General features: G+C 35.6%; 1 protein-coding gene across 1 annotated transcript in view; it reads right to left on the reverse strand.

The window, feature by feature from the left end:
• The window catches only part of TDRD9 (tudor domain containing 9), a 44,111-nt gene that overhangs the window by 4,622 nt on the left and 12,364 nt on the right, over window positions 1-27,125 (reverse strand). Inside the window, exons 8-33 of the mRNA XM_065747186.1 lie at window positions 23,120-23,223; window positions 22,106-22,152; window positions 19,767-19,821; window positions 19,529-19,613; window positions 18,792-18,849; window positions 18,111-18,215; window positions 17,184-17,281; window positions 16,707-16,838; window positions 15,898-16,057; window positions 15,749-15,812; window positions 15,173-15,236; window positions 13,430-13,474; window positions 12,978-13,031; window positions 12,412-12,528; window positions 11,390-11,497; window positions 10,278-10,378; window positions 9,324-9,497; window positions 8,682-8,793; window positions 7,249-7,461; window positions 5,940-6,029; window positions 4,000-4,260; window positions 3,430-3,579; window positions 2,305-2,375; window positions 1,815-1,924; window positions 1,561-1,657; window positions 583-721 (exon numbers count right to left, since the gene is read on the reverse strand). Coding sequence (XP_065603258.1) covers window positions 583-721; window positions 1,561-1,657; window positions 1,815-1,924; window positions 2,305-2,375; window positions 3,430-3,579; window positions 4,000-4,260; window positions 5,940-6,029; window positions 7,249-7,461; window positions 8,682-8,793; window positions 9,324-9,497; window positions 10,278-10,378; window positions 11,390-11,497; window positions 12,412-12,528; window positions 12,978-13,031; window positions 13,430-13,474; window positions 15,173-15,236; window positions 15,749-15,812; window positions 15,898-16,057; window positions 16,707-16,838; window positions 17,184-17,281; window positions 18,111-18,215; window positions 18,792-18,849; window positions 19,529-19,613; window positions 19,767-19,821; window positions 22,106-22,152; window positions 23,120-23,223 — 2,814 coding nt within the window. The remainder of the gene's footprint in view (window positions 1-582; window positions 722-1,560; window positions 1,658-1,814; window positions 1,925-2,304; window positions 2,376-3,429; window positions 3,580-3,999; window positions 4,261-5,939; window positions 6,030-7,248; window positions 7,462-8,681; window positions 8,794-9,323; window positions 9,498-10,277; window positions 10,379-11,389; window positions 11,498-12,411; window positions 12,529-12,977; window positions 13,032-13,429; window positions 13,475-15,172; window positions 15,237-15,748; window positions 15,813-15,897; window positions 16,058-16,706; window positions 16,839-17,183; window positions 17,282-18,110; window positions 18,216-18,791; window positions 18,850-19,528; window positions 19,614-19,766; window positions 19,822-22,105; window positions 22,153-23,119; window positions 23,224-27,125) is intronic.

Below are 27,125 nucleotides of genomic sequence, written 5' to 3' on the forward strand. Positions count from 1 at the left end.
TGCTCAAGGCACCCGAGGACTACAAGCCTCGCATTCCTCATTAGAACATTTTTGTAGTTTGTAGACAGAAGGTCTGTCCGAAGGACATTCACAGGCATGTGGTCTCGGACAATACATTAACCTGTACTTAACTTGTGCACAAGGGTTTTTATTGTTTGACTGCTCTGTTCTGGAAAAAGCACCTAGATATAGTTGACTTGTAAGAACTGTAGAATTAAACTGAAAAATGCAAAGCAAAAATACTATACTGATCCATAAAATAACAATCAAATAGTAATTCTAAAAAGCAGAACAAACCTTAAGTATTGACAACTTGTAAGTGAAAAAGAATCAGTGCTTTGTTTTGACAAGGTCACGGAGTATTGTACCATAATATTTTACTTTACTCAGCAAAATGTATGGGCAGTAACTTTCTCTGACAGAAGTCCAAGGTTCCCAACAGGTGGTGCACATTTTAAATAAAAATAGTGACAATAAAGCTTCCATTGTTCCGAAGGCTGCTAGGATTCCAGCTAGTAAAAGATTTAACAAGTTACAGCGCAGTAAATCCTAATTCACACTGCAGTAGGTATGAATTCTTACCTCCAATATGTCATCTACATCCAGACGCACATCAAACGTCAGCTCCATGTCATTTTCTGGAAGCAGTGGAGCCCCACGAGTCTGACTCCAACCCAAACCACACAAAGCACCAGTAAAATATTTGCAAGCTTTATCAACCCTGTACAAACAAAGAAAAGTCTCACCTACAGATTAGGAACAAACTTATATGAAGACAAACTTAAATGAATTTGTCTAAGCCATGTCAAACAAGATCACAGAATCACAGAGTTGTAGGGGTTGGAAGGGACCTCTAGAGATCATCAAGTCCAACCTCCCTGCCAAAGCAGCTCCCTAGACCAGGTTGCACAGGTAGACATCCACGTAGGTCCTGAATGTCTCCAGAGGAGACTCTACCAGCTCTCTGGGCACAGAACTGCAGAACTGTAGGGGTTGGAAGATACTCTTAAGAAGTAAAAGCAATTGTTACACATTCATACCTTGTCAAAAAGGCTTTTTTTCTTTAAATATTGCAATGAAAGAAAGCTGGACTTCTAGTTATGAAAGAAACCAAAGTTTGAGAGAAAAATCAAACGTGTGCAAAGAAACTTAAATCAAGCAAAACTGATTCCCGTGTTGAAATGGCAGTTTACAGATATGACAATTCAAACAGATTGCAGCTGGATTATTTCTGTTCTATTGTAAAACTCAGATTTTACAATATTCATACAAGTTTCTCTCCTCACATAGATTTAAAAATCTGCCCAGTTCTACATTCCACCTTCCTTGATTTACAACATGATTACTCAAGAACTATTATTTCAATAAGAGAAGCAAGCCTGCAGTGACACTTTGTAAGTACACAAAACAAATGATCTAAAGCTACTAAGAGATGATACAAGAACCATACAAATACAAATGGAGATAATATACTAACTGCTGAAAAGAAAGCAAAAGAGCGTGACACAAAGTTCTGAGGGTCCTAAACTAAATAAAGAGACTTCAGAAACACATGGATACCTCAACTCAATGGCAGGAGCAAATAGCATACTAAGCAGAGCAAGCAGGCCAGGAATTGGTGGCATCAAAGATGTTTCATCTAGAAACACAGTAGATCCTATAAGCACACAAAAAAAAAAAAACATTAAAGAGTGCATAATGAAGTTGCTAACCTCAGTATGGTGTAATATAAGTCTACAGGAACATGTTTACTCAGCTATTCACGTAAAAACAAGACTGGGAAAAACTGTCAAAACATTTGTATTATGCATTACCATTTTCATTCAGCGATAAAAATGCAGCAACCAGGAACTGCTCGAAGGAGTATTCTGGATTATCTTGAACAACAACAGAGTTTATGCTTCTCTTTTTTATGACAGCATTTCTGGAGAGGAAAGAAGTATCTTCAATAAGGAAACAACAAAAATCATCAAAAACAGCATACAAGAAAAAAGAATGCTTTCAATTTCAGAGTATAACCAGAGCAGAAAGCAAAATCTCAAGCAGGAGATATATATGACTTAAATAATTATTTTTTAATTTTTATTTTTAATAAGTATGTTTTAAATAATTAAAACATCTTTAATTAGAACTATTCTTCCTAAAATTTTACACAGCAATAGCATGCACTTAAATGCAACTTACAACTTAGCACTTCTGTATTTTCAATAGTTGAAAGTAAAATTAACTAGGATGAGTTTCACCAGTTTATGAAAAGTAACAGTTAAGACCACATCTATGCATCAAGTAAAAGCACTGTCATACCTGAACTGGGATACCTGAGTCACACTGTTGCACTTCACCTCATAAGGAGTGAATGGGCCACTGACTGTCACCTTTGAAAAGATGAGGAACGTCACCAGTAAGCTAGTGTGCATTTCTCTCCTCAAAATATTTATAAATGAAGGTAAACATGTTTAAAGATCCTGTGCAGACACTGAGCAACGTTTTCATCATCACCCATCTAATGTAAACTTATCACACAGACACGTAACTGAAGTAATGTTATTTACCACGGGTGCTGGGAATCCATGACTTCCCCCATGCTTAAACAGCATGAAGTCCAGTCATTATAGAGCATCTAACAAAACCAACCCGTTACTCACTACATGTCGTCTTCAAATTTGAAAATCCTACACTTCAGAAAGTTAAGCAATTAAGTGGGGTTACTCCTCTGGGCAACCTGAGCATCATTAGGAGCCCAAAAGCCTAAATTTTGTCAGACCTGAAATAGGAAGAACTATAATGTAGACTAGGCTTAAACTGGAATCAGAAAGGGACACAAATCTTTTTGTTATATATTCCAGAAAGGGACACAAATCTTTTTGTTATATATTCCAGTTCAGCAGTGAGTAGAAGTCTCAAACTTCATAAATAGAAGAAAATTCTGAGCTTGGAGTTGGCAGCTGAAGAAGCACTCACTGTTCCACTATTACCATGTGCTGTGGTGTTCTTTGAATTACTTTTCTATCACTAGCTAAGGAACAACTAAACACTGCTTCTTTTCCCCCCTCAGTAATTTCCTGAAAACTTGAGTGACAATTTTGTTTTTTGCTGCAGCATAAATTATGAAGATTACTGCGTGCTGAAACACAGCGTTCAGCTTTTCAACTTTACCTTCTTTTTGCAGTGTCTGGAAGTGCTGCCTGGGAATGTGCTGGTACAGCCAGTTCAGATAGCTCTTAGGCTGTAATTCTCAATTTTGTTAAAAGCTGCAGTAGATTAGTTCACAGCGGGGCTGGCATTGCAGCTCCCTACTCACAGAATGTACCGTGACCAGCAACAGTACAGTACAGTTATTAAAAGTAATTTCAGTCTACCACTGTGTTTTAATAACATGAGAGAAAAGGATATGTAATGCCATATGGAAACCACCACTACTCACATTACCTTATGAGTTGGTGCATCACATTTGTTGTCAGAAAGCCCCTTTAAGAACCTTTCTATGAGATCCTTCTCTTCCTCTCTTGATGACATAGATGTGTTCTCTTCTTTTTCCATTCCGTTTAAAAAAAATTCTTTCAGCAAATCATGACTTTGCTAAATAAAAATGGAGTTAAAACCATGAAACTGTATATTTCTTGGATTTTACACATGTTCATGAAAGGAACAAAAACATGCAGACAAAAAAAATCCAATGATATTTACATCACCTTTCTGACTGTATAAAACATGAAAACGCAGTTCAGACTAAGTTTCAATGAGCAGCTCAAATGATATCATTATTTTCAGAAAAATCTCTTTCAAAGGGTGCCTCAAAGCACCAGTGCTTTTGGCTAACAGCACAGTATGAATTACAGAGAAGTAAAAACATTATATACCCCCCACATTCAAGTATTAATCTTGCCCAGCCTCATCTGGCACAGTCCCAAGGCTTCAGCTCAACTTCTAACAACTTCAGATAGATAGAGCTGAAGTAGAACAGTTAAGCAGAGTCGAAGAAGCTTAATAAATACGTACTTGTGATTCATATGACTCTTCTGCTAGTTCAGCAAAATGCTCTTCAATAAGGACATCTCGAATATTCAGAAGGCCCCTGTGCCTCGTGTAGTGGAAAGCATCTACACGCACAACACTTCGCACCAATGAATACACGTCCACTAGGAGAGTATAACCATTTACTAGCGAGGCAAATCTCTGGCTAGCACTGTAACTCCACCGTTCCCCACATACAAGAGATCTGGCAGATGGTCTCATCTTGCACATCTGGAATTCCAAAGCCTAAAGCAAACACATTAAGAGCAATGTTTGCCCAAGAAAAGAATGAGCACAAAAGTCTTATTTCCTCAACCGTTTGAACTATATTATAAAATGACCTCGTAATTATTCCAAAGGCTTATGTTAATTCATTAGACTGCTGCAAAACTACTGTCCTAATTCCTATTCTGCCACTGCCAACAGAGCTACATAGTAAATCTCCCATCAACTCAATGCTGTAAGAAGTTAAAACTGAGCATAAATAAAATACAAATCAGTTTTAATTCACCACGCATGTATGAATTCTATTAGTCTAGAAATGTCTCCTCTGGAAAAACTTATTATCTGCAGATCTTTTTAACTAAGGTAATACAGAATGAGACAAGACTAAGTCAGTTCTCATTTAACCCCTTTCCAGAATTGCTACTTGTAATTATAGTCTTAAATGAATTTAAATTAAAACCCTTGTTTCCTAGCCATTTTGGAAGACAGGTATCAAAACTACTTAACATTAAAAACAGAAATAAGTAAACCCATAGTTTTGCTGGTTTCTTAATTTCTTCTAACACTCTAGACAACAATGAAGAATAATGTGTTTGTTTCAATGAATTTAAAATACCTGAACAGGAATGGAAAGATGAATTTTAGTTAAAGCAGTTATCCTCTTTGTAAATATAACTCTAACGAATTATTTTAATGAAAAGTTAGATACTGAATCAAGTCCTTCAGACTTGCTTTACAGATCATTATTTCATTTTTTAAATAATTCTGCCTGAAAAAATGAAAGACAGAAGTATTTATTTTGTTTTAACTACTATCTGGATGAAATACAGCAAAGCTATCTGCTACATTTCAGCAGGAAAAGCAAATACACCCTGCACAGCAGCAGTACAGAAGACACTGTCACTGCAGACTTCAACCATGCAGGTAAGTTATATTGCACATCACTTCTCTATGATGGGAACAACTAAGATTAAGCAGAGATTAAGTTATTAAACTAATCACTAATTGTTTCTCCTCTCTGAGCTCTTATGAATGAAGCTGTTTTTGGCCAGAAGTTCTTAAACCAAAGCACTGCTAATCTACTGCTCAACTTGTTTGTCTTGAGCTTCACATGTAAGCAAGCTATAGAGGAGCCAGAACAACATTCATTCTACTCCTCATAGAGCTGAAGGACAATAAAGAAACAACCAAAAGCAAGAAGTAGAATTTAACTGAGCAATTTCCTTGTTTACTACTGCTCTTGTGATTACAGGTGGGAGAGAAAACCCAGTACACTGTCAACACAGGAAGAAAGTTAGTTCAAACACTGTTACCAAAATAACATAATGTTGTTCAGTCTTGTTTTTTTTTTTTTTTTTGCTGTGTTTTTGTTTCTATGTTGTTGTTTTAATGCCTAAGCCAGGCCGCAAGTCCATGTGCTTTCATTTTGCGTTTAGTGTTTCACATGACCGCCCCCATGGCCCCCAAGGACAAAGAGTGGTTAACATTTCTCTACAATCACACACAACACAATTGTTACACAGAAGAATTGCTTGTTCTGTGAATACATACCTGGGAAAACATTTGTCAAACTAGTTGCAATATTAGAAAGATGATTTGTAAGATGTAGGACATTACTAAAACACACATTCATTTGTTATTATTATGAAAAGCATTGTGACTTGAAGTGCAACTCAAAAAGTGAGACAAAAAAACCCTACCTGGAAAGGAAGCTCTTGAAGTTTGCTTGGAATTGCTTTCAGTTTTTTTAAAGGCACTTTTGCTCTATCACCATAATCTACAAAAAAAACCTGTCGGGGGAAAAAAGAACCAGGAACATCAGCAGAGACCCTACAGCATAAAAATCATACTTCCATGGCAAGAAAAGCGACAGCTTGAGCTTAATCTTATCAAGTGAAAGAGAATCATTTTCAGATTCTGGAAAATGTGTTAATCAATACAACCCAACATTTTTGTAACATTATTTGATCCCTTGGATTTACACACTCACTGGTAATTCAAATCTGCTAAATCTAGAAAAGGGAGATTTCTAACCCTCTCCCTTCAATTAAGTCTGTGTAACTTTACTTCTTAACAGTGAGCGGTGCTACACAGTAACTTCCTTTAGACAGGCAAATAGTTAAACATGCATTGGCTGACTATTTACAAATGTAAAGACAAAATGATGAGATTAGCATTATTATTCACTTGTTTTTCATGACTTTTAGAGTTACTACTGAGCTTCTGTCATTTGTTTAAGGCAGCTGGGTGTCACCAATACAAAAGTACATTTAAAAAAAAAAAATCAAGAAACTCAATGGAGGAATGGACATTATAAAAATCAAAAGATTCTTCCTTGCATGCTGAATAGAAAAGTAATAGATTTGGCAATTATCAGCAGTTTTAAACTGTGGCACAAATTCCCATAATTGATTTTGGCACAAAATAGCTAAGATGTTCTGATGAAACCTGCTGATGTAAACGCTGATACGAAAATTCCCAATAAATGAGTAAGAGTATTGAAGAAAAAACAGGAAAAACTGATTTGTTTTGCTGTGCTTCAATATACACAACTCTATAAACAGCATCTCAGTTTAAACACTAAAATACTCAAGTGTCCATAAGCCAGCAGTGCACCTATGGCCACGGCAGCCAATGGTATCCCACAGCACATTAAAAAGAATAGGGCTAGCAGGATGAGAGATTATCCTGCTCCTCTACTCTGTCCTGCTGAGGTCTACTGTAGGGAACCTGCTATAGCAGAGGGTCTGACAGGATGATCTCCAGAGGTCCCTTTCAGCCCCTAAAAACAAAAATCAAATAAATACACCAACATGCTATTTAACCTGTTCTGGTGGCACTGTACGCTGAATTTATTTTACTTCTAGTTTTCTAGATTTTTCTCTTTAGTGGAATAGAACTATCATGAAAATAGTCCTTAGTTAAAGTTCTTACTAAAAATAGATCCAAGATAGTAACAGTTAACCCAGTTACCTCTTACCAATTTGATACAACAATGTACTACTGTACCTCTGCAAAGTCTCCTGAAACATAAAGAATACGAGCTCTACAGTATCCTGTGCTTTCAAAACGAGTGAATGGTGCTAGACAAAGCAACTCTGGATGTGGAGTCACAGACAGATCTGTCAAGTTCTGGTAGTCCAGTTCAGTAGTCAGAGTCTGGAGGACAGACATATTTTTTTCATCTATCCTGTATCCCCAGAAGTGTCCAACTTCTACTATCTGAGAGCAGAAAAATTAGACAATATCAGATGGCATAATTACATTCTTCCACACCAAGTACAAAACAGTTTTGAGCAAAATATGTGGAAGCACTCCTACTCCTGCCACACACAAGTTCTCTCACACTGCAGTGAAGTGGTGAGAGACAGATGCTTCATAAGAGGTTATTCTTCGTATCATGTTTTTAAGTGTCTGTCTACTGTGTAATCACAATACATTTTTCTCTTGAGTGATAAAAGTATTATTAAAATACAGAAAAGAACACTTCCAAATAAAAAAACATTAAAAATTTAAGGTATATGATTGATTAAACAGAGGCATACAGCTATGGCACTCATTAATGAAAGAACACATCTAGTACAAAACATTACAATTAGCCATTCTTCAGGAAATTGGTAACACCACAACTTCAATTAAGTTAAACAAAAAAGGGATCTTTTTCCTACTGAACTCATCTACCATTTCTGATTTTATATTGAAGGTGATTAAAAAAAGAATATTTACTATGGAACAAAATACATATGACCATTAGTTAAAGCTGACAAACAGATGTACAGTTGCGGAGATGGAAACATGTTTGTGGATTTGATGATCAAACACTTCTGGACTAAGAGACTTAACTGAGTAAGCTAAACAAATTATTCCCTTCTGCCCCTGCAAAACATGCCAGTTCTACCAAGAGCCAGTTTAACACTTCAGCATCTAGCTTCCACTATCCTCGTGGTTTGGATTTTTTTTACTTTAATTTTTTAATTTCAGCAGCATACATATTGCTTTATATTACTCAAACTGTTCAAGAGATAATAGTTAACACAAGATCTAAACATTTTCGCTTCAGATTTTCTAAATATTTGTATATACATAGTTTTTCCTTAACACAACATTTCATGCACGCAGTGCTTTCTTGAAATGACTGCACAGTACCACTAACTTATTTCTCACATCTGCAACTTCTGAATAAAACTACCAGGTAATAATAACCAGGCCTAATGAATGCACCAAATACCTACCAATGTTCATTTTTGTAGAATATACATTTATTACACCTCCGCCATTCATCTTCTCTACGATTACACCATCATTTAGCTAACTTGTTTCAGCTAAGATCTACTGGCATTAGCATCCATTCTTTTCACTAAAGCTTGTTCAACAGTCACCTCTAATGTTAGCTAGGCACTGATTAATTATGCGACCCTACATCAGACATAGAATGATCCTACCTCTGTTACACTGATGGACAGGAGACGATTTGGAATCATCTTTAACAGCTGTGAAGTACCAAATGAGAATTCAACAGGCTCCACTGTCTGCTTCTGATAGTCCACACTGACTCTGAAGTTCATGCAATAAAAATGTTAAACACTTCACTCAGAAATAAAAACTCATGGGTTTGTTTGCTTTTACTGCTTCTTACACTGATGAGGCAAACAGGTATGCACGTAAAATATGGGGGAAGGGGGGTGAACTTAAATCCTCTGACAAAAGTCATGACAATCACACTACATTAAGTAAAGGTAAGCACTGAGACTCATTTATGTATTTATCATTTATGTATTCTGTGAAAACGCATTAGATTAGAACATAAAATGACTACACAGAGCCAACATACCACAAGACAAACTAAGATGCTCATATGACCAAACACAGAAAGATAACAGCAGGAACATACCAAGAATCAACTGTGTCATGAGCTTACTAGAAATCCAAAGAACAAAGGTTAAATAGTGAAGGTTGTTGGATTCTTTTTTCCCCCACTATGGTATGACTTGTATTCAGAGTGTTTTTAAAAGTAAATTTATATCACAGCACAAATATAAAACCAGCATATCCTCCCTCCTCCAGTCCCTACAGAACGTGGTTACCTTAAAGAGTCCATGGCTGCAACTGCCACATGTCGCAAATCCTTTCTGATATCATCTGGATAATGAACATCCAGTTCAATAGGAATTTTCAGGTGTGACATTTTGACTGACATGTACACTGCAGGAAGAACCTTAAAACCCTCCACTGGGTTATGGGAAAACTCCACAAAGGCCCTATAAAAAATTAAAAAAAAAAAAAGAATTTTTTTATAATAAATACCTGATGGAAAAAAAATCAAAACTAAAACAAGGCACCTTTAAAAACAGAAAAGCTATCTTTTTTTTTCCCTCTGCCCTTATCATAGCAAGTCAGAGAACTACAGAATGTATTTTCCTCACAGCTTTTGGTTATCACTCTTCTGTACCTGAAAGCTTTTCTTCTAATTGTTCTAAGAAACAAGTTTTCTAGCAGTCTCAACAAGAACATAGCAAATTCACTCTAATTAATACGAATAGAAGGAATGTGAAGATAAATGTGAATAAGATTTTTTATTTAAAAAAAGGGAAAAGGTATAACAAGGTCTATGTGGGCATATGTCTATCTATCTTCGGGCAGTTCAGTTCAAAGTCAGCCTGAAGACAAGTTAAATACTGCCAAGGCACATGCCTTTTGTGGAAAGACACCTGATGGTACCAGTGAGTTGAACTCACTATATAAATGAGAAACAAAAACTGTTAGATCAGCTGCAGTTAAGGCCCTTTGTTACAGAACAGAAGAAGCAGAAGTAATTGGTCTCTAAGGAGCTAGCTTATTAAATGTTATTCCAACCAATACATACCCAATTTCAAAGCTCCCCTTTTTATTCTTGTCAATAAATCAAAAACAATCACTTATTTCTTACAAATCAATTTAAAAATATTCATTTTGTCAGTACACCACATAAGGAAACTGATTAGCAGACTCAAAACAGAGACCAACAGAAAGGCTCAATGCTTAAAATATTTTTTGCTTACCTTAATCCATCATAAGTAACAGACTTTACCTGTCCACACTGTCTAAACTGTGACTGCAACTGATTATGGTATAGATAACCATAGGGAGGAATATTCTTCAGCTGTTAAGATAAGTCAAGTTAAACTTGGACACATTCAACCACTTCAATGCACCATTAACTACACCTAAATAGTTAGTTAATCGCAATCTTTTTTCTTCACTTGAGCTACAATAGCAATAATCTAAAACCCAACAAATTAAAAAAATAAAAATTAAATTAAAACAATGAAAATAAACTTTTGCTACTAATCACTGCCATGCCTCCTTCCTCCTGAAGTCAAGATTCAGGAAAAATTTTCAATAGCAGGAGAGGATGGAAGTGAGGATTTCTTGAGGAAAAAAAATAAATCAACCTGTAAAAGGTAATGAAACAACGGGGGGCTGCACTCATGATACTGAGACAGCTGTCTGAACACAAAGCTGCTATGTATCACCTTGGAAGGTCATAGAGATTGGGACAGGTCCCTGTCAAAAGTATTTCATCCAGATTGTGAAATCCTAAGGATGACCTAGGCAGGTCAGCCTCACTACAGTCTCCAGAATAATCATTGAGCAATCAGAAACGCCAAACACTTTCCTAAGCTAATCCCAGCCATTCCACGGAAGTGGAGACAATAATTTCAAACTAGTAATTAATCAGATAAAAATGCCTACAGAATAAAAGAAATAATGCAATATCCAAGTAGCCTTAAAATAATTAGCATGTATTATATACACTACCAAGTACAAGATTACAAAACAGTAACACCAAAGATTTAACAATTTTTTCAACTGAAAAACTCCCCCTAAACCTTTTATTAGTTTTATGAAAGTTGGCAATCTGCATGAGACCAGCAGTCAAATGTATAGACGTACTTTTAGGTAGGAAACTTTTTTGCACTGTCCACCCACACAATGTTTATTGCAACAGAAGAAAGGAAGATGGGAGAGAAGACAACAGATCAAGTGAGAAATACATACCCTGACTCCATCTTGTCCCAAGGCAGAAAAAAACCTTAATAAGTGCCACTAACACTACATACATATTCCTACTACTTCATGATTGATTAAATCATTTGCCTTTACAACATACCAACACAGTGGTTTTTGGATCTTTGCCACCAAGCTCTCTCACTGCACCTTCCTCATCACATTTTTGAAAAGTGAAGTAGTTTGGATAGAATGCACCAGCCATTACAACCTAAAATCAAGAAAATATTTTTCATATTACAGGTCATTATAACGTTCAGTTTCTCAGAAAAAGATATAGTTGAAATATGTGAAGTGATACTGGCTGACTTTCATATGAATCTTTTTTTTCCACCCCCTTCTCTTACCAGAAATCACTGTTGCTCCTAACTAAAGGTTAATACAAACCCTATTCCTTTTAAACATACATCCATGACTTCAGCCTCTGGAATTGTATTTTAATATTTCTGCACACAAACTATGTCAATGAAAACTTCAATGGATAACCTTCCTTTCAAAAAGGAATGCCAATTTTAAGGAAATCCATATACAATGCTGCATGACAGCTGTACAATTTTCATGTTACGTCATAGACTATTTAACAATTCAGCGCCAAACATTTCATTATGTACACAGTTAAACCAATTGACATTGAAATGGTTAGTGGGTCTGTGAAAACAAAATCACTCCAAATGGGAAAAGAATTTGAAAGCAAGTTGCAGTAGCTCAGCATTATCTTATTTTTCCCTCCAGTAATTAATAAAGCCACGGCAATTTCACACAACTCTAAACAAGCAAAAACATCTCTTTCACAGATGTTAGCTTTTATCATTTCAACTCAAACCATCTGTCTTCAGAGTATTTTTATGACTCAAAGATTAACTGAGATACAAGTTTAATTAGTCTCTGTACCACTTTGTTTTAATTTAATGAACTATCCAGAAGGAAAGGGATTCCCAGAGGTCCAATACTCTAATCATAACATTTGCCTTTTTAAAATAAAAAAAATTCTAGCTGCAGTCTTGAAAACTTACAAGAACTTCAAAACACAGGGTATCTCAAAATGCTTATCTGTTGATGCTAAGTATGTAAAAACCCAATTATAAACTTTATAAGTAATGTCTCTCCCCAAAGAGCTATTATTACCTGCAAAATGAAACGCTGTTTGTATACGTACTCCTCATCCATCACAGATGGCCAAGTATTAACGTACATGTTAAATGGTTTGACTCTGTCTTTCAGAAGCTGAACTAACTCTGCAACCTGAAATTCCAACTTTAAGTTACACATTCAACATATCAAATCCATCCACAAATGAAAAAAAACTCTTCCTAAAAGTCTAAACAGGTAGGTGAGCCCTCTTTTTAAGTGATGCTAGTATGCATTTCACCTAACACACTGCTTTGCATCTTCACTATTACTTTCAAAATACAGTGTAGTACTACATTTTAGTTTGCATGCCTCCAAGTTCTTATATGACACCTGGCCAAGTGCCTGGAAGTGTTCAAGTTAATAATTTAACACCACCATGAGCAGTTTTTATTTCTCTGGGAGTGGGACGATGATCTTATGTATTCACAGTTTAAAGAAGATATATACCTAGATACATATACATAGTTGTACATTAAGTGGGCTTATTTACCATAATGGAGCACTTTACGCCAGAAAATAAAACTTGACATTCATAAAACTGACTGTTTATTTCAGCTCACCTCTCTGACTCTCTTGATATGAATACAGTTAGATTGACCCCACTGAAGCTCATCCTGGAAAAGTAGGTGAGAAGTGCAAATGAAAAGGTTGGACTACTGGACTTTTGAGACTGACAGAAAGATTTCCTGTCTTTCCAGCTGCTCCCCCTGAAAGGTACCTATGATTACAAAAGTGCCTTTCAACTACAGCTCAAGTTCCCTTATCAGCTTGATTTCAAACCTTCTCGTCACTGCCAAATCTATGACAGCAACTACATAAGTTGTGGTCTTCAAATACTGGATTCAAAGGCTCACTATGACACCTCAAAGCCTATGCTTCTATTTAAGGAAACTGGTAATCATAGTAAAGAAAGAATGCTCATCTAAATTTCTTACTTAAGAGCATAAATTACTTCAGCACTGAAGTCACCAACTTCAGTGCTGAGCAGGAGTGAAGAAAAAGTTTAACAAACCTTGGGATGTCTCAGGTCCCCATTCTGTCTGCAGATCTGCCATGCCTAAGAAAGAAGTGGTTTAGTATTCAAGTACAAACTGTAAAGAATAATTAAAAAACATTCATGGCACGCTGAAAAGTGAAAATTTTCCACACCTACGCTGAGGATAATTTCAAGATACTGCTTCAGAAATCAGAGGTGACCTTGAGCTAACATAGCAGGGCCAGCTTCAATGACATTTTTGATGTTTTTAATCAAGTTCTCCAAGGATGGAGATTCCCCAACTTGACGTTGATGACGAACCATTCTATTGTTTGACTGCATCTTTGAGACAATTTCTACCCCCTCTATGCTGCAGCATTTCAGTAGAACCTCCTCTGTTGCAACTTGCATCCACAGCCTCTTGCCCTAGGGCTGCCCACCTCCCAAAGGAGGTCTGACTCCTACCCCCTAATCCTACACTCTGTCATCAGTTATTGCTAAGTTACCAATTAAGATTGCCCTTTAGTCACCCTCTTCTTAGGGCTGAAGAAACTCACCTCTAAAACCTTCCCACATATGTTCCAGCACCCTAATCACCTCAGAGAGTTCTGTGAGACTATCAGTATTTCCATGTTTTCCACTAATCCAAAGTCTCTTTAGTACTACAGAGTTCTGAAGTTGATACTGTACTCAAAAGTGAGCCAGTGACAGGAATTTTGGTTCTACTATAACTTTACTTTCAATACTCAGTTGGATATTAAGAAATACTTGTTCACAAAAGGGGTGCTCCAGCAGTAAATCAAGATGCTCATCCATTTCATGCAGTCTCCTTCCTCTGAGGTTTCAAATACTAAGTCTGATAAAGCCCTGAATAACCCTGACTGATTCCACCAATAGAAGACTGGACTTCAGACATTCTATGGTGTTTTTCAATCTCTATTTTATGATTTTATTCTTAAAATGGTTCTTGCCTAGTTGGATCCTAAGCAGATTAAAAAAAACACATAATTCTTAAGAACATTCTTACTCTAAACTTAATGACCATTGTAATGAACTCTGTGTCTTCTGCTTATACAAGGAAACAAAGTGGTACAGCAGTAAAGTGTAATTTTAAGAATGCACTACTGAGGGTCCGAAAAAGTGGCTGAATTATAAAGCGTTACAACATTCTAAAGAACCTCAACCATTTTGTGATTCATGTGATTAATGCTAGTAAATTCTTCTTACTGAAGAACCACCATTTGTTCTGCTGGAAGCAACGAGACAACTTTAAAGACACCTTCACCAGTTGGAAGAATCTGCATCCCATGTAAAACAGCTTCTTTGTAATAAGAGGGCATTAAGAAACCCTAAGTGTCATGTCCATATCTGGCTCAAAATCTGCCTCAACTTCTAGAAAGCAGGAATGAAATGCTCTGCATCCTCTTTCTCCACTTTTCACACTGTTTTCCATTTGCTTAGGAGAATAGTAGAAAACATACTAAGAAACTGAGCTGTGCAACTTATATTCACCCATTTCTTGATGCCTTACTCCATTGCAAAATCCCACAGCTCCTTCACGGTACTAAAAATTGACTCAATGAGCAATACTAGTAGTATTTCGTAGTGCAAAACAGCCTTAAAATTGTTCATAACATTTCTAAATAGATAAGAGTGATGTGACCTTTTTAACAACTTCAAAACAAAAACACTGCTCTGATCACACAAAATGAGAAGGTTCCACCTCGGTCCATCAGAATTCATCAGTAAAACCAGGAAGAATTAACCAGGAAGAATTACCTTAAATGCATTCACAATTGCAATACAGTCACTCTTACTATTCCCAGAAAAAAAAAGTTTGCTCCTGGTTAAAAAAACAACAACAAAAAAAATTATCAATATTTTTTCTTATCTTAAACTTATTATAGTTAAACTGTAATTGTTATAGTTATAATGAATATAGTAATAAAAATTGTATAAAGTATTATTAGAGCTACACTATCAGTACCTTCCAATACATTTACTGTAATTATCTGTCATTTTTCCACACTTCCTCACTGATGGTAAGCTGTGTGAGCAGGCTAACAAGGATTTTATTTTTTATATTTATTTTTAATAGACATTGACACATACTCCTATCAGAAAGGCAAAGCTGAAGAATCAGGTCTTTTACTCAGAAAAGGATGAGTTAGCTCTGTGATACTGATCCGTCCATACAGTAGTATTTCAGTATGGCAGCTGCTCTGGCCCTTTGGAAGGGATTTAAACTCAAGACATTAAAAATGGTGTTTAGTGATCAGCTTTGCTCTGTGCTTCTAAGAACAGACAGGAAGATATAAAACATGATTAAAATAATATAAAAAATGATTAAAATACCTGTATCCATCAATAGTCTGCTTGAAAGGCTCTATAAAAAAGTTCTGCAAGGACAGTGTTGCAGCTACAATAAAAAGAAACTGCAATTAAGACCTGTAAGTTACTTGTTTTTAAGCAAATATACAAATTATCTTATGTTCATCTTTTACCTATAATAAGGCATTCTTCTAAGCACCCAAAGACATGTCCAAGGACGATCAGTTTTCCAAGATGCAGATCCACTGGCAAACACACCAATACCCTTCCTAAGAAAGTCAGCTCACCATCGTGCGGATTTTCTGCTTGCCCACAAGCTGTAAGTGCTCCTAGCTACAGAAATTCAAAGTATTTGCTTGTAAAATTTGATTAAAGTAAGATTGGTTTATAAGAAAATACATGAAAACCAATCACAAAGCAACATCAATTTAAGCTGTAACTGTAATTAAGTTGAATCAATTTGAAAAAAAACTACTATCTGAAGATTTTATTGCATGTGCTAGATATAAAACCAAGCTATTGTATACAAGTATTATTTCCACTTCAGAAAGAAACTTTAATATACCTGGTGTTCTACCACATACTAAATATATAATTGGAAAACAAAATTGCCAGTTTCCCTGTGCAGGTAGAAAGGGGAATGTTCAGGCTGTAAGATGATACTAGTTTAATAAACGATTTCATTTTAGATCAAGTTCCCTAACATTTTTCTTATTCTTTCTAATTGCAAATGGTAGTTCACAACTACTATAATTTCTCCTGGATTCTGCTTCTCATGAACTTACAATCTCTTTGATATGCACTAACAGCAGAAATCATGCTGAAGACCATGGCAACCAAATAATAGCCAAACAGGACAAAACACTCCCTAGGCACTGTTCTCATTCCAGGTGCCAATCAAGGTTACTAGCACCTTAAATAACAAGGAATGCAGTACATTTTCATTACTTGGACTTCAGCATATTTAGAAAAAAATGCCTACCTCTTTCAGATGAAGTATGGTACGTTCAATGTCATTTATGTTAGGTGGAGAAAGAGCTGTTGCCAACAAGGCTTTTGGTTCTCCCATATCAAGTTTTTTTATTTTTAATACTGTAGCTCCCAGTGGGCAAGTCTGAAGGGAAGACAATGTTACTCTTACTTTTCCACAAGGGAGGTGTTTAATTTATGAATTAATTGAAGATACTGAATCTTAAAGTAAGTTCATCTTTTAATTCAGTAAAAGCTGAAAATAATTTCTCATAACTAAGGATATTTTTCTTTTGAATAGAATATTAATTTTTAAAGTCACATCCATTTTACTATGAACAACATAATTAATAGTCTCAATTATTTACTGATTCCATTTAGTTGTATAGCTACTGGTAAATACTCAAATAATGCATTCACTTCAGGTAAAGTCTGTGCTACAACCACATTCATAATGAATTTATTTTTTAGCATTCCCAAAAATTCTTACCAGTATCTCAGGCAGGGATTTCTCTGGGATACACTCTGTCCAGAAGCTCTTGTGCACAAGCCTGTAACAATATCCACTGGAAACACGTCCAGTACGACCTTCACACAGAACAAACCACCAATCTGTAAACTGCCCAAGCCACATTGTAAAAACATCTACAAGCATCATAAACAGCTGAGAAACATCAGCAAACTCAAGGGGACTCCATTCAGTGTGTGAGATAACTCCACTGGAAAGTAAGGCCATATTTTTAAGTCATGCACACAGCAAGACCAAGTTTCCTGCTATACGAGATGTTGTTGCTATTAGCTGTATACTGGACTATAACCAACATTGACCCAGAAACAAATGGAAATAAAGTGTAACTGAATTTCTCACAGTACAAAAACTTTTTATATCTGAAGATTTCACTTACTAAATTAAGTATAGCACTCCATTAAAATTAAGACTTTGATATCAAAGAGTACTAACAAGAAAAGGTGACCTAAGCTCTTATTTAACCTTATGCTGGAACAAACACTGTGAAGACACTGCTGTGGATCTTTCACTAACTTAAGAGTGACAAATAGACATGATTCTTCTCCTGCTGAAAGTCAAGAGCAATCAATAAACATCTAACAGGTACTTTCCCTCTTCTCAAAAAACGTTATGGTTAAAATTACAGGAATCGTTTAGCTTCATGGCCCATGAATTTTAATATTTTCCCATCAAACACAAATCCTTTCTCCAAAAGAAATACTTCAACAAAAGGCACCATTCAGGCATAGCAGCTTAATAACTTCTTAATACATGACTTGATACAGAAGCCCATTTTCCATGTAAATCATTCACAACAAAAATTATCTGTACATTTCACTGAATAAACTGATTGGAAAATAATGTTGAATCATTCATCAAATTCCTTTCCATTCCCTACTGCCACCTTACCTCTTCTTTGAATACAGTTTGTTTTAGATGCCCAGCAAAGTCTCAAACTTTGATAATTAGTTTCGTCATCACAAAACAAAGTTCTAGTTAAGCAGAAATCTATCACTGCAAATAAAAACAATGCAATCTTAGTAATATTATGACACAGTTTACTTCTACGGTAATAGAGCAGTTGATTTTACATTATCAGAAAGGGAACATTTATTTTTCACAAACAGCATTTTCTTTGTTGTTTTTTTTTAATAAATAGACAAACTATTGAGAATAGTAACTGCAAACAGATTTTTACAGAGATATAAAAATAATGCAAATGTGTTCGAAGATAATATTCTGCACATATAGTCTAAAACAGAATTTTTTAATCTGACACGAGTATCAAATATATTCAGAATGGAAATAAAAAGCTTAAGATACTTGAAACATGCTTGTTACGGCATCTGGAGGAAAAGTGCACTTTTCCTCCAGAACAGGAATAAAAGTTGCTCCCTAACCCACAGCTTTTTCTGTATGTATATCCAATGTATAACCTTCCCGTTGAGAAAGAAAGTATTCAGTAACTGTCAGAGTTAAACTCTAACAGGAAGGCTTTGTAACAGGGTGACATGGTGCTAAGATTCAGACAGGTACTAATTAATACTACAAGTAAAACATATGCACAGTTGGAAAACTTGGAAGACTTACCATACTTAACATCAGGAACTGTTACAGAGCTCTCAGCTATGTTTGTTGACAGGATAACCTTTGAAGCAAGGAAGAAACAAGGACTGTATAAAGACAGGAATTACTTACGTTAATATGTCTACATGAAATACCTAACCTGAGAAAGAAAATACAATATTTCTATGTAGAACAGAAATACTAACAGTGTAACACCAGAAAACCTGCATTCTTGTCCTATTAGCTGGAAAGCACAATAAGTAGTACAGTATCTAAAAGAGAAAGAACACAGTTCTCTGCACATCTGTCATAAAGTATCACAGTATTAGCAGTGAGAGAATCGATCACAGAATTACAGGGGAAGGTAGGAAGCGACCTCTAGACATCAACTAATCCAACCCCCAAGAAAACCAAGACTCCCAACCAAGAAGTGGCACAAAGCTAGACAGAGACCTCCATATAGGAGGGCCACACTGTCATGCAGTGTCACCTTCATGCAAGTGAAAGAATCAACATGCACAAACTACCTTGAAGGATAAAAATAGTGTCACATGATACATTAAGGTTAACTTCCTCTATTTGCACATCCCTAAACACCAGTAAAGTCAATAGCTTGGTAAGAATAACAGTTTATATATAAAGGGGAAAAGTAAACAGAAAAGCATCCTTTGCCATCATACAGTAATTTTAGTTAGAACAGATAATATTTTCCACAGAAAAACATTGTACACATTTAAAAATAACAGTTCAAGAATATTTACTTTTCTGTAGCCAGGAACTGGATGCAAAAATACATTATTTTGTTCTTCTAATGAGATGCGTGAGTGGAGAGGGTACACTTGCCACCTAAAGAAAATGCACTAGTGAGTATTTGATGATGCAAGCATATAAAAATAATATTTCTATGCTAAACCATCTGTTCTACTTAGGACTCCCTTAGATAAAGGATTCACATTCTATTTTAATCCATCTGAAATAAATAAATGTGTTTTAACTTACCTTTTGTTAAACATATGTGTGAGACGTGAGTGCATACAGCTTATTTCACTCAAACCTAAGGAAAGAGTAATCAAGAGTTTTCTTTTAGGGCATCACTAACAACTCTGAAGGAAGTTCAGTGAGAATTGATATATTTTCTTTGGGCATTCCAGTGCTCTTCTTTGACTAGCATAACGAAGAACCCATACTCCAAGTGATTAACAAAGCACTAAGCAAAACACCTTTAGCACTGGAGACAAAAATATGCAGAAGCCAGCATGCACATGTATGTATTCACATATACATTTTATTACATAATTATGACCTTATGGTTATCTGTTGTGAATGAAACTAAGGCATGTAAAGGTACAGACAAGAAAAACATGACATGGAACTGTTTGAACTCTGATTGTCAGACCTACTCAACACCACTGTGTACTGCCTATCTCACTGCCCAATGCTTCCTGATTGCCATACCCCTTGATTCAGTATCTGAATATGAAATCAACACTTGAATTCAAATTACACTTACTAATAGTTAAAGAGACTTCTTCCACGATTAGTAGAAAAAGACTGTACAAACAATATTAATAATGATTAATCCATCTACTGGTTACCTATTAGGCACAGTAGGTAGTACAAGCTGACCAATTCTAAAAGGCAAAACTCCAGAAGAGAAAAGGAATGTCGAGACCTTTGACTGTAAAAGTTTCTAGTAACAAAACTTGGCAAAAAAGAAACCCAGAATAAGGAGAGTTGGGCAAGAAGAATTGGAAAGTAAAAGCAAAAACAAAACAGAGGTTGACATGAGTAGAACAGATAAAAGCTTAGGGCAGTAACAGCATAACCCCTTTGAAAAGGATCACAGAACTTGAAGCCATGCAACTCATGCCATGAGCAAGTAAATACAAAGAACAGAAGTGAGACTATTCTTATCTTGTGCAAGCTCTTAAGGGGATGTTAAACTACTACTGCCTTCATTTAGCCCATCTTGCAGGGACACATTGTATACTTGAATGCCTAGCTCAGCAGTGATTCAACCTACACAGTCTAAGCTTTTTTTTTCCCTGCGAAGAATCAAAAGAACATACATCAAGGTACATAATCAAGAACCAAAGTTGCCACATCAAGCATTCAAACCAAAAAGTACCAGAATTACGACCTGTTGTGCCAATTCAGTGTTGCCCCACTGACAACTTTTGAACACGTTAAAAAAAGAACAACTGCATCATTTAAAATGGCTGTTTATACAGCCTACTATAAAAATAAGGAAACAAAAGGCTCAAGTAAGTTCAGATTAAAATGTACTCAAAATACCTCTATGTCTGAAAGCACACCATACAAACATTAAAATGGGAAGCCAGAGGCAACAAAGATGGTTACCGTACTTTACTCATAAGAAAAACTGACTAAGTCTTATACCTTCACAATGAAGCAATTCCTTCTACCTAGAGGGTTTTATAGAGAAGGCAACAGAGAAAGGAAGCCATAATGCCATTTAGCTGGCAGGCAGCAATCTCCAATTGGAGCTACAATATCAGTGCGGTGTACTTCTCCACTAGCGTGCCGTGCTTCCAGCCCTAGAGCTACCATGCCCACTACTAAGCTTTATGTAGCAGTGAGATCCAGAAAGATTTACAGATAAATTTACAGATAGATATGAAGTCCTGGTAAGGGCATACAACTCCGCACCTAAGGAACAGAGCTGCCCCACAGCTTCAAAGTGACTCTCCAATAAAACGTGCCCAGAAAACTTTGCTAGATAAAGATAAAAGAAAACTTTAAACCAACAGACAGTGAAGGTTGTGGTGCTGAAAACTCTGGTCTGCAGCTGAGTTACAAAAAAAAAATCACTAGTTATTGCATGCCTTCATTTTGAAGTCATTACTTGAAGCAATTAGCTAGATTTCAGAAACAGCATAGAGCAACTTCAATTTACTCTATAAACAGGATTTAAACCATACATAATAGTGCTTTGCTCATCAGCTGCTACAATGTACCACATGGTTGCTTTTGTTTTATAAAAAAGCATTCCTACTATATTAACCAACTCCCAGAGAAAGAAGTGAAACTTGGGTTTTGCCACAATAATTTAAGAAAAATCCAGAAGAGACTACACTATGTGTAGACCAGGAGATATCTCTCTGAAAGAGCCCTAGGACTTCATAAAATATTTTGATTTGAAATAGCTATTAAATCTCTAAATTAACTGTAAAATTAATTTTATTAAACTAAATTCAAAAGAAAAAACAAACAAACTAGCCCCAGTAAAATGTGTTTAACAAACAGCTGAAAGAAATAACAGGAAAAAAAAATCTTATTAAATAAGGAGCTAGAAATTTATGAAGAGCTATACTCACCTGGTAGAAATACCAGTACACTCCCACGCTCCAGTGTAAAACTCCCCCTAACAAGAACATATGGTTTCATTAGTTTTACAACCTCAAGCTATTTACCATCCCAATATATATCTTGAATGAACAAGCAAAATTGTACATCTTATATGCATTACTGAAATTTCTTCATGAAATGGATTTTAAGGCATCTAGAATTGTTTTCTGAAAAACATGTATATAAAAATTTTGTCTAGATCACTAGGTTCAGTTTTGTCTTTAAAACCAAAACATTCTTATTTACCAGTTAAATTCATCAAAATTAGGTTGTCAAAGAACTAGAAGTGTTACACGATCATAGAGCTACCTAGACTCATTTGGTATACACACACTGAAAATAAAGCTAGCTCATTCTTTCCTTCTCCCACTCCAACAGAGGAAAAAAAAAAGGTGAAGTTTCAAAAACAAAATCATTTCTTCAATATTGTTATTGACTGTAAATATACACAGAACCAAAAAAAGATTCATAACAAATAACCAACTGGTATTAAACTGAAGTTGTCGAAGCTACTTTACTGCATTTTTTCAGAAACTAACCATCAATTTAAAAAAAATCTATGGAGTATGTCAAAAAACATCACTTCTTGCAAGACAGTAAAAGAAAGCATTAGATAAACAATCCATGGAAATTAATGTCTTGCTTGTATTTTTCATGGATCACTGTATCTTTTTATTTTATTCTTCATATAAAAAAATTTAGCTGTCATCAGAAGCAAATAAAGTAGCTTCTATATGAAATGGCTTGCTTGGACAGCCACACTTTGGGGCATAAATTCTATTTCAGGAACACAGACTATTCACTAAGACCTACAAGGAGTCTCAGAACAGAGAAGAAATCAGACTAATTCATAAAATAAAAGCAGTGATAGGTGGAAAAGTGAGGAACCACTAAAAATTACACCATGTAGGTTGCTTTAGGCCTTGTTCCTTAATTAGTGCCTCGTCTCCCCGAAGAACCACTGAACTCGGAATGCATCTTACCCATTGCATTGCATCTCCAACTCATCAAATGACTGAATCAAAGACACCACTACCTCATACATTTGCCCTCCTATCATTGGCTTGTCAATTCTTTGATAAGGAAGCTGTGTGAAGAAAGAAGTATTAAGGTTAACACAGTAAAACATGCTACATTACTCGAACTGATTTGTTAAATGCTCTTCAACTAAAACTAATGAAGAGCAGCAGATGTACAAAGAACACTAGTTACCTTCCAAATACGTAACTCCAGCTTCCTACTACTCTAACACTATAAAATTACTCCTGACAGTTAACTATCTTCAAGCACTAGCCCACATTTCCTCATGTGCAGAATGTGTCTGAAATCTTAGTCAGAAGTAGTAAACGTGCACAGCTAATTCCAACACAGAAACAGGATGATGTGGAGGAATTTGTGTAAGGCACAGTCCCCCCCATGGTCCGATAACATACATCACAGCCTTACCACAAGTACATCATGTACCTCTTCTGATTTAAATTATCTTTTCTTCCAATGGACCTTGTATTTTATATCATATTCTGCACCATTGTGTTGTACACAATATAATTGCAATTAATTTTGTCTACAACATTTTCTAGCATTCTGTCACATATCTGAACACAAACCACCAAATCTTCAGAACAAATTCAATGGCTTAATCACGTTTCAGTTTTTAAAAGAGTGATTAATGAATGAGATGCTCTGGGAATGGTCTATAGCATTACACATTTTCCCCTCAGAGAAAATGGCTTTCAATAATAGCTCATCTTTAACTTTCACTATTTCTCCTCATTAACAAAAACTTTTTTTTTACTTAACTGACCATAACCTCCAACTTTTTCAGTATAATACTCTTTCCTACAATGAAAAAAATTGTAGTCAACCTGCACTTCTCTCCCTCATATCACACTGTTAAGGTTCTACCCTCAACTGCCTCAAGTAAAATATTTTTGTTCCTTTCATGTTGACAACCTTTAGTTTTTAAGTCATGCATAATTGTTCAAGATTTTTATCTAAACTAATTGTTAAGATGAAGTCAGCTGATTTTTCTTTTTGTTTCGCAAAGCAGCTCATGATGGAATCAAAAGCACCATCGCTGGCACAAAAGTGGCAGCACTGGTTTGGATCACATCTTACTACTGAAGCTTCAGTCTTCAGCTTTCCAACCCTAAGCACAACAACCTGCTCCTGACACTACATCCTCTTAACTCTAGGTAACCTTTGGTATCCACACAAAAGCTGCTTTTCTGAAAGCCCTGAAAATATCTCTGTTCTGATAGATGCTTGATTGGAGGATCAAAAGAGTTATCTATGAGACAGCTCAAGAGTTCTCCTTGAATCAACCATCCACATAGACTCTTTAGGTGTACGACTGTCAGTTCCTGAGCTTCTTAGTGGCATTTCACACACACTACGGTCACACTTTCTCCACAGAAGCCTGCTAAGTCCATAGGACAGTATATTTTATTTCATAACACAAAATGAAATAATCTAAGTTTTCTACTTTCTGTTACTGAAACAGAAACTTTTTATATTATCCATGCTTAAGTAACTGCCTGGTTTGTCTTTTTGGTTTTGTTACCTACTGTACCTTTAGAATTCCTTAACATGACAAGGCTGCCAAATCACTCTTAATAAAAGGTAACAATGTGAGACCTAAGTCCCAAAGCCCAGTCAGAACTGAAGTAATACAGAATCACCAGAATTGCTTTTGACAGCAGTTTACTATCTTTCATCTGGACTCTGCCTTCAGCTGTGGGGATTTGAAGGAGGCACCATCCCTAGCGCTGTTCAAGAAGCGTTTAGATGAGGTGCTAAAGGACTTAATTTAGTAGTTGGGTAGAGATAGTGATAGGAGGATGGTTGGACTAGATGATCTTATAGGTCCTTTCCAACCTTATGAACTTATGAACTTCTACTTGCAAACCGAAAGTGCAACTCTTCTTTTTTTGCCTAAGAAGTAGATACATAGGATTTCACAGATCTATCAAAGACTTCTTACTTGCTTAAATTATAGAAGTCTGACCTCACAATTAGCTTCTAATTTAACAATTAATTAGTTAACTATTAATTAACATTTAATTTGCATTTGATATCTCCACTGCTATGCTGCTGCAATGGGTATGCATTTACAAAATGCAAACATCCTTAAATTTGCCTTCAGATAGTCTGTGAATTTTTAAATCAAAACCTGTGCTGTTATGATAAAGACTCATTTAAACATCCAGAAGAACGTGCTCAGAGGTTATTACACAAAGAGAAAAGGAAAAGCACTTCGACTTGTACATAAAAATTTATCAGTAGCACCTATAAATGACCCAATATCCATTCAACAAGGCTACAGTGAAAAATGTTTTTCCTTTCTCCTATTTTCTAAAAATGGTTCTGTTCAAGGGGAAAGTTTTATCTTTAATGCAGCAACATCTATCTTACCATAAATAAGTGATTGCAGTATTGCCTAGAGAACACAAAATAATGACTGGCATTTCTGCTGATCTTCTAACTCACAAGTAATATCAGTGAATTCCCACATTACCTTTAGTCACAACTGCTCAAAGAAAAAGGAATTATTTCCAAGGATAGTTTTAAAATATTATCACCTACGCAAACAAGCAACAATATTGAAGCCAAGAGGTCTGCAGAATAAAGCAATTCTACTTTTATCCTGTAACATCAAATTATTCCAAGATTTTATGGAAAAGGGACAAAGGTTCAGACCTCACAGCATACAACACAATAATTGGTTGCTTTAAGCAATCAGTGTTTATTTGTGACACCTGATCTTATAGTTTTAATTTTAAAATCAAGCTGAAACTTAGGGAAAGAAAATCTGTTTACCTATAAGTGAATTTTTCTTCCATTAACGATGCTTGATTCTTCTATGAGTTCTCTAATATTCAGAACTAAAGCCTGAAGCCTGCACCTCAGGCAGCCATCTGATGCTGAATTTTAACATGCTGAAAGATGAATTCCTACTTCATATGGTAATGCTTGAATTATTAGAGCCTGAGAGTTAAGGCTATTTCCTGTTACATAAATCTTCTTAGACTTTCCATTTTTCTAAATATATTTCTAGCATTTCTTTTTTTAGAGAAAGTCTCCACACAGAGAGCACCATAAGGAGCATGACGTAAGACCAAACATCAATGCTTTCCAACTCATTTTTTGTTGCTGTTATAAAGATTAAAAACCATTCAAGAGTGTTTCTGTTTCTCAGTGGCCCTAGGGTAAAAGTAAATTCTTGGGCAATCATATTCCTGTCCTCTTACTATACGAGAAAATAGCTACTGCCAGGAGAACACAACATTAAGCAAATGAAAACTTAATCAAAATCAAATGTAGATATACACAGAAAAAAATAAAGAAAATATAAAAAAGCATAAGGACTAAAAGCAGTTCCTTTTGTTCACAATCTCTGAGCTGAAAGGTGCGGCAGCTGACCTCCAGCTGAAAGCTTTGAGAAATGCAACTGGACTGAAGTAGACTTCTTACTAAATTTCTTGGTTATCTTTTTGTTGTCATCTATCATCAACAATCTTAGAAAACCTCATGTTATATAATCTCCACCATGCTGTCTGAGTTGCCAAGCTAATGTACAAACACTGACAAGCCAAGTGCTATATCCATTTATTGTATTTTTTTTCAGCAGCATTAAAACTTCAAGAGTTGACAGCCTTCTAGCTTGACTTGCCTGCACTCAAATGTCTGCTGTGCACTGCATAAGGAATTACTTTTTTCTGTCAATTTTTTGTTTTTAAATATAGTTTCTGCAGAATTGAGAGATGAAATCTAAAGAATAACAGTATGTTCAAAAACTGCTGCTGTTCAGACTCATTCCATTTTCTTCACTGTATTAAGTTTTTAGAAAATGTTCTGATTAGCAAGATTGCATAATTACTCTCATATCTCAGAATAAAAACAGTTAGGAATTAATAACTATTTTAGTTTTAAATTTTACCCCAGATCACAATACTGAAAAGTTAGACATTGTTATATCAACATAAACTA

Source organism: Cyrtonyx montezumae, unplaced genomic scaffold, assembly GCF_038088225.1.
Source record: "Cyrtonyx montezumae isolate F1298 unplaced genomic scaffold, pur_monq_1.0 scaffold_10, whole genome shotgun sequence".
NCBI classification, from domain to species: Eukaryota; Metazoa; Chordata; class Aves; order Galliformes; family Odontophoridae; genus Cyrtonyx; species Cyrtonyx montezumae.